The 8,179-nt window shown below is 37.3% G+C and overlaps 1 protein-coding gene across 1 annotated transcript; it reads right to left on the minus strand.

The window, feature by feature from the left end:
* Nucleotides 1–1,808: 1,808 nt before the first annotated feature.
* Nucleotides 1,809–6,874, minus strand: LOC143352251 (condensin complex subunit 3-like). The gene is made up of 6 exons (XM_076784577.1): nt 5,453–6,874; nt 4,799–5,333; nt 4,423–4,716; nt 4,000–4,365; nt 2,117–2,632; nt 1,809–2,027 (listed from the first exon to the last, which is right to left on the minus strand). Exons 1-6 carry the CDS (start codon nt 6,454–6,456, stop codon nt 1,911–1,913), a joined length of 2,832 nt encoding a protein of 943 aa, XP_076640692.1. The 5' UTR covers nt 6,457–6,874; the 3' UTR covers nt 1,809–1,910.
* Nucleotides 6,875–8,179: the final 1,305 nt, after the last annotated feature.

The following is an 8,179-nucleotide window of genomic DNA, read 5'->3' on the forward strand; positions in this document are numbered from 1 at the left end:
CAGTCGGCAAAACCTTGCGCACGCGAATCGTGCGCAACGGCGGCTGGCCCTGCGGACCATACGGGGTTACCACACCATCTTCGCGGAGGCGGCGTACCTCGGGAGCTTGGACGAGGAGGTTGAAGTGCAAAAGAACCAGGCCTGAATGCACAGGTTTACCCACTGGCGACAGCAGGTTGCTGCCACCGACTTAGACAGGCCAATTGTCTGGACCCTACTGCCCATTATGGAAGAATGGTGCAGATGGCGGGGACGGCTCACTTACCGTTTGACGCAGGTGCCCTCCGGACACAGGGGAATATTCATATTCATGTTCCTTCGGGGAATATCGATGTTGGATCAAGAAGGTACCGACAGCGCAGTGCCATCACTGCGGGGAGACCCGGGACACGGCGCGGCATACGCTGGAAGAGTGACCACCCTGGTCGGGGCCGCGCCGTGTCCTTAGCTTGAGCTTGCAAGCAGTGTACGCGTCGCGTCACCCTTGAAACAGAGTCTTCTGCTCTGGCTCGGGTTTGTTTCTCTCTTGGAAAGAATCAGAGCTTTCTGCCTGATTCGTTCTTGATCCCCCGTGGATCGGAGGCTTCTCCGATTCACACATTTTGCCCGCAATAATTACTTGTCATATGCCAACTGGAAAAGAGATCTTTTCTTTCTGTGGAAAAGTAATCTTTCCCATTTGGCGACCTGCGAAATTTAGTTGTTAAGATTGTAAATCGTCGTTGTAAGAAAGGGAGCCAGAAGGAATATTGAACGCGTTCTGACTCCCATTCGGGTCTCTTGTACAGCAACATCCTCGGGTTGCCCGCTCGGGCACGGGATGCCTGCATCATCTTTTTAGCCTGGACCAGAACCTGCATCATCTTTTTAGCCTATATTAGAACCTGCATCATATTTTTAGTCTGGATCAGAACTTGCATCATCTTTTAGGCTGAATCAGAGCCTAGCATCCACTCTGGCATTATTTGGAATCCGTTGCTAATGATGCAGGTTCTGTTCCATGCTAAAAGTTGTCCAGGTTCTGTTTCATGCTAAAAGTTACCTAGGTTCTTGTCCATGCTAAAAATGTGTGTGGGGGGGGGGGGAGCAGTAGCCGGGCATGAGTCTCATTCCTCCCTAAAACATAACAACTTTATACGATTGCGAATCAAGAGCACTGTGTCGAGACGCTTGTCTCGATCGAGGGTCAGGCAGCCAGAGAGCATCAATGGCGGTTCTCTCGCCTGCTTTGCCCGAGATTGGCAGTGCCAACCTTTTCGGAGCATATTCTTTAGACGCGTGCCTAGGGGAGTAGCGCCAATATTCAAAAAACAAACAAAGTTCCATATAAATACAGTGTTTTCTCGATTAATATCCAAAAGATGTGGCCTATAATTATTCGAGGACTATCCCCACTACCGCGGGGTATACTCCGTGAGGGGCCGAAACTCGAAAGCCGCCGCCGCTGACGAGAGTAATATAACACGGTCGGGTATATCGGTGTGAGACCGGAAGACCACACTAATCCAATAGTAAAACTTCTTTTTTTTTATTTCTTTATGGGACTTTCTCCAACATATTCGTGGCATTTTTCTAATGAAAATAATACCAAATTTGATATCATTTCGATGATATTTACTTGTGCAATGAATGTTTCGATGAAAGAAGAGTCGAGGTAGTCGCGCCAACACAGTTGCGGCTTCCCCATACCTTACGCCATACGCCGTCCTTCTTTGTGTCTGAAACTTTCATCGTTCATTACACAAGTAAATATCATGGGAATGATATTGAAGGGAATTATACGTGTTCGGCAACCACAGCGATTTATTTACAAAATGTATGAAAAATTTATTTGATTATAGTAGGTACAGGCATATTATTAAATATATTTTGATTTTATATTCGATTTTTTATTAATTATTAAACAACCCTTACTCATCAGCTTCTGTGTCTTCGTCTGTTGCTGGCATTTCAACGGCATTCGGAGTTTCTAACTTCAGCTTAAATTCTTCCACACACTTGAATAATTGTTTATCGTTCTCTTTCATCTAGAAAAAATGTTAACATTGGGAGTCGATAATTTCTAAAATTATAATTACAATCTGATTCTTTTATTTTGAACAAAAAATTCACTTACCAGTTCAGCGACCTTATCAATGACGGATTGTAAATTTTGTTTCATCGCGTCATCTTCGATTTCCAAATGTAAATTTCTCAAAGATTTAACAAGAACCTCTTGACTAATACTACTAAGAGGATTCAACATTTCCGCCAGAATAATAAAAACGAGACTATTGTGAGAGCAATAATAATTTTCCGTGCCATGTTTGCGAATTTTGCAACTAGTCAAATTCAATATGAATTTGGACACATCGTAAGGATCGATTTCCTGCAAACTGCTTGTTTCGGGTGCGTTAGATATAGTCCGTAACGTTGGCAAATATGTTTCTTCCAACATTTCTTGGGCATCTGGCACACGCATTAGGAAATTGTCGAAGAAACCACTTAAACATTGCCGTAGGTAAAAGTCATTATCATTCACTGGGTTATATGATAGAAGAATTAATCTTGATAACAAAGTCGAGCTACTTATTCGACGATTCAGTAACAGTTTGCAAATACCTTCAGTAGCAATCGTCCGTAAACCTTGATCCTTTTATTTAAAAGAACTAAATGATATTCAATATTCAATATTCATCGTACTAGACATATTAGGTTGTACCATATGAAATGTCCGATTTTGGTTTATCAGTATTCTAAATTCTGTTCTGACGAAAAATACTAAAATTTCTAGGGATATTTTACATCTAGGTTTAAGAGCAGAGTTTCCTTCGTAATATTCGACCTTCACTTGTTTTTCTTGTGCTTCTAACCTAACAATTTTACGCATTGATTTCCAACATGAATCAACGTGATTTCCGCATACTCTTCTTATACGAGTGGAAAAGTGGTAAAAATGCATCAGCAGCTGCTCGAAATATCAACGCTGCATTTGGCAATGATGCAGTTAATGAACGTACAGTTCGTCGATGGTACCAAAAATTCGAAGCCGGAGATGAAAGCCTTGAAAATGAACCGCGTGGAAGGCCAGAGTTGAGCATTAACGACGATCATTTGACGCTCGCAGTTGAAGAAAATCCTCGAACAACGGTTAGAGAACTTGCCCAAGAATTCAACGTAAGTGCCATAACGATTTCACGCCACTTGAATTTGATTGGTAAGAAAAGGAAGTTGGATAAGTGGGTACCACACGAATTGAACGATCGACAAAAACTTCAGCGTTACGAAATATGCAATTCGTTACTGATTCGAAATCAAACTGAGCCTTTTTTGAATCGCATTGTCACATGTGACGAAAAATGGATTTTATACGACAACAAACGACGTTCTGCTCAATGGTTATTAGATGCAAATGAAAAGCCACGACACATGCCGAAGCCAGCTTTACATCCGAAAAAGACAATGCTCACTGTTTGGTGGTCAATGGCCGGTGTGATCCATTACAATTTCTTAAACCCGGGAGAAACCATCACAGCCGCGAAGTACTGCATCGAAATTGAAAGAATGCACCAAAAATTGAAAGAAAAATCAGCAATATTAGTCAATCGAAGGGGTCCAATTTTGCTCCATGATAATGCTCGACCGCATGTATCACAAATCACGGTGCAAAAGCTGAACGCTTTAAATTATGAAACATTACCTCATCCACCGTACTCCCCGGATCTATCACCGACGGATTTTCATTTTTTTAAACATTTGAGCCACTTTCTCAACGAAAAAACCTTTAGAAGTCAAGCGAACGTTGAAGACGCCATTCAAGAATTTATTAACAGTAGAACACTAGATTTTTATCAAAATGGAATTAAAAAATTAGAAACTCGTTGGAAGAAATGTGTAGAATCCAATGGTTGTTATTTCGATTAAAAATATTTATTAGTAAAAAAGTTGTGTTCATTTAAAGTTAACCTTAAAAATCGGACGTTTCATATGTTACAACCTAATAATTTAATTTATATTTACCGTGTGATATAAGAATGGGATTATCATTCTGATAAAATTAGAATGATCTTTCTCTTTGTTAGATTGTTGCAACGATGTCAGAGTAACTTCGTGGTCATTATGACTGTACAAGTTCACAGTATGAGATTTTTCAGTTCTATTAGCAGTCTTGTCTTCATTTTCTATCATATCCAAATATTCAAGTCCATGCGACAAGCAGAGATCAAAAATTCCTTTCAACGTTATAATCCAAATTTCTAGATTTTCTGGTTCCAAAGAAAATTGTAGAAACAGCATCATGAGGTATTTTTTAGCCAATTCTTTATCCAATATGCAATAAATACAGAATGTGCCTATTGCGGATAGGGTAACTTTGTCATCTGAATGCTGGAATCAAAAATTATATCTAAAATTTGAAAACAAATAAAAGTGTGTGACACTCACGTCTAAACCGTCAAGAGCTATTTGCATCATGCTCCTAAGAGTCGGTGTTAACGAATTCACCGACTGCATCATAGTGCGCAATATGGTTAGACATTTAACCATTGTTTCTGGATCATTTTTCTCATTTATTTCCTCTGTAGTTGTTACGACCTGTGGTTGGAACAATTTCGTTATCTCTTCATTTAATTCATTGATCTCGTTCTTCAATTGATCAGCCCTTAAATACTGTTTGTTTTGTATAGCTTGATATTCCTCTTCCTTCAGATCCAATAGTTTTACTCTAAGTTTTGCTCTCTAAAGATATAATTTTAAATTGATTATAAATTAATATTCAATACATCAATACATATTCATAACATCAATATTACGAACTTACTCTCAAAGTAATGTCATATTGGTCCTCTTCTGAAATTTGTACACTCTGTGTAGGTTCTTTCAGAGGAGATCTTATATCACTGATAATGTTAGCCAAAACATCAAATCTAGCGCTTACATCTGGTATAACTTTCTGTAAATGTGTAACTACACATTCAATAATTTTTTCAGACCAGTAGTTGCTTATTAATGTGTTACATATCAATTCATTCAATGCTTTCCTTCCAGCTTCATCAGACAAATCATACGTAGTTGCTATTTCAAATAATTGTAAAAGAATGAACTTTTGCATGTGGTTTGCCCATATTTCATTTTCATTTAAGGATATTGATGCTAAATAATCCTCAATATACGTGCAAAATGCAGACAATTCTGGTAAAATCATTTCCAGTTCTTCTGCAGAAGGTTTGCAATGAAAATTCTCTATTAAACACCTCCAGTAGAATACATTTTCACTGGTTAATTGATCCAGTGGGATTAATTTCGTTTCCGTATTTATTGGTAATTGTTGTATCAAAGTGTTTACTGCACTCTTCCTAAAGAAATGAAAATGAAATATGATTTAATATAAGTATTTAAGCTTTTAAAACATTTTTTGTTGTATCATTAAAAGCAACAAAAATATCAAAAAGATGCGAAAATTTTAATAACTTACTTGAATAATGTTTTCAAAGCCATTGCAGCTATATCTGTGGCAAATTCAACATCAAGAGCTCTGACTAAACTGATAAAATCACCATTAAAATGTCTTAACCACGATGGCAACAAGACATTCTCCACACACTGTTTGACATTTTCTGATCTATCTTTTAGACCATCATTCAACAATTGATCTCTCTGAGTAATAGTCAATGATCTCACTGTAACTTTGCTAATGAATTCGTACGCCACCTTACGTACTCTTTCATTGACATCTCTGGTACGTCTTAATGTCACTTGCAGAGTTTTTTTATTTTTTCCCATACTCATCAATGTTGCTATACGTACTTCAGCATTTGGATCCTTAGTAGCATGAAATATGTACATTTGTATAACTGGACACTCATCGTCCGATGGATCTTGGAGTCTGTGCAATGCAAGGATAGCTTGTACTCTGACTTTTGGCGACTTATCCAACAAACGGTCCATCATAGAAGTAGTAATTTTATCACATAGAGCATCGTCTATGAAAGCCTGATCTCCCATAGAATTCAATAAAAGGTTCAAAAAGTGGCAAATACTAAATCTAACAGCTTTGTTTTTAGCACAATGACTCGTTAGAAGGAAATCAAACATTTTAACAAGAAAGGGGCACAGTGGTTCCTCTTGTGCACTTTCGTCGTCGTCTGAAGCAGTATGCAACCAGACAGCAAATTCGGCAATAAACTCCAAAGTGTTTTGAATTCTTGGATGTTTTTGATCATTGGAGAGAGGAATTCTGAAATTCCCCACAAAAGCATCCCAAAAAACTTGTACATCAGCCTGCAATCGATTAAAAAGAGTCATTTGAATAATGTTCACACTTACAATAAAACGTTTTTGTAACCGAATGTAATACGCCACCGTACTTACTTGCTCGTAATATTTCTTCAATTCTTTCAAGTTACTTTGATGGCAAGTTTTGTTGAATTGAACATCCGAAAATATCTTAGATATCTTCTCATTTAGATTTCGATTCATGTTTACAACAAACAAATTTCTTAAAACTTATCGCGAATAGAAATTGATAGGATTCCGCCAGACAGGAAAACATTAACCTTTCAAATACATTGCCAACAAAATATGAAAGTACAATAAATGTCTCTATGAATTCTGATTCAAATCAGAGAGGAATGAGAGTGCTCACGCCCGGGGTTTCGGCGTTCGTGTCACTTTCGTGACATCGCCGCTTTAGCATGGCACAGAACCGTGTCGTCTTTCCTGGAACAGAACCGGTCCGTCTTTTAGCATGACACAGAACCGTGTCGTCTTTCCTGGAACAGAACCGGTCCGTCTTTTAGCATAAAACTGAACGCACATTATTTTTTTAACCAGCATTAGAACGTACAGCTTAATTGTTTTATATGAAATATATAACTAACATGTAAATCTTGTGTACAAAATCTCTAATTAATATAAATTAAGAATAATATTAATTGTAATGATACGTATTTTATTTTTTTCCAAGTTTGTAGTTGCAAACTCTAGTTGTAAAAAATGGAAAATCCGGAAAAATTCGAACAAATACAGATCTCATATCGAAGTTTAAAAGCGACCAACCTGAATATTAATTTAATAATGAGCTATTGTCATCAACACTATCTTAAATTTTTTCATATATTTAGCTACTGTTATTATTAATTAAAAAATTTTTTCTTTCATGAATAAATATTTTTTCCACCTCAGCACCATAAGATTTTTACTAGATGCCACGAATATGTTTATGTTTTATTTGATTAGTAGTGGATTTCTGGTCTCACACCGATATAGCCGACAATGTGTGGCACACTCCTCGGCGACGACCAGCGACGACGGCTCTCGAGCTTCACTGTCCACTTCTCTTCTTCGCTTAGTGGTCATAGGTTTTTTATGACTTCTAGACGGATATGACTCTTAGGTTTCCAACGTGCCCTGTGTATTTCAAATGCGACGCTCGGCGAGAACCTCCGATTTCGTATAAGTGTCAGTAAAAAGAACGGCGGGACTGACATACAATGACAATTTACTGTATTTATTTAGGTCCACTCTTGGTGCGATCGAACTGCCCTCTTCACGAGGGCAAGGTTTGGCAAATTTGACATGGACTTCCGCTTGCAAACTTTACAATCAAATACCGAGCCTAATGCGGGAAAAGATGGGTCAGAATTTATAGACAAATTTTGATGGCAAATTCATAAAAAATCAAGAGCAGATTGCTTACTGCGGTTACTTTCTTGAAAAATAAAAACGATATTACTGGCAAAAAAAGTAAAATTTAAAAGTAACAATGTTTTATAGTCAGTAAAAGAATGCAGGGCTTCATACTTCTATTTATTTGTCATAATACACGCTTACACATAAATCATTTTTTGTATATATATATAAGCGAAGAAAATGAAGAAAATAAGTGTACAACAATATAAACTATATAGAATGATATGTATAGACTTATATGCGATAAAAAGCGTCGTTGTGCAAAAGCAACTACAAAATGGTAATTAAAACAATACACCTTAATTGTATTGAGTATAATATGAGTATAATATATTGATATATAATACCCAGTGTGTTTAAGTTATTTGGAGAGACTAGAATGCCTTGAGGGGAATAAAAGATGCAACACAATTGTTCTGACAAAAGTTGTCTGGTCTAAAGTCTAGAGGGAAACAAAATGAAACATGTACAATACATGAGACTTTTAGATTAATTTCATTTCATTAAATAG

The sequence above is a fragment of the Halictus rubicundus genome, chromosome 3 (genome assembly GCF_050948215.1).
Source record: "Halictus rubicundus isolate RS-2024b chromosome 3, iyHalRubi1_principal, whole genome shotgun sequence".
In the NCBI taxonomy this organism is placed as follows: Eukaryota; Metazoa; Arthropoda; class Insecta; order Hymenoptera; family Halictidae; genus Halictus; species Halictus rubicundus.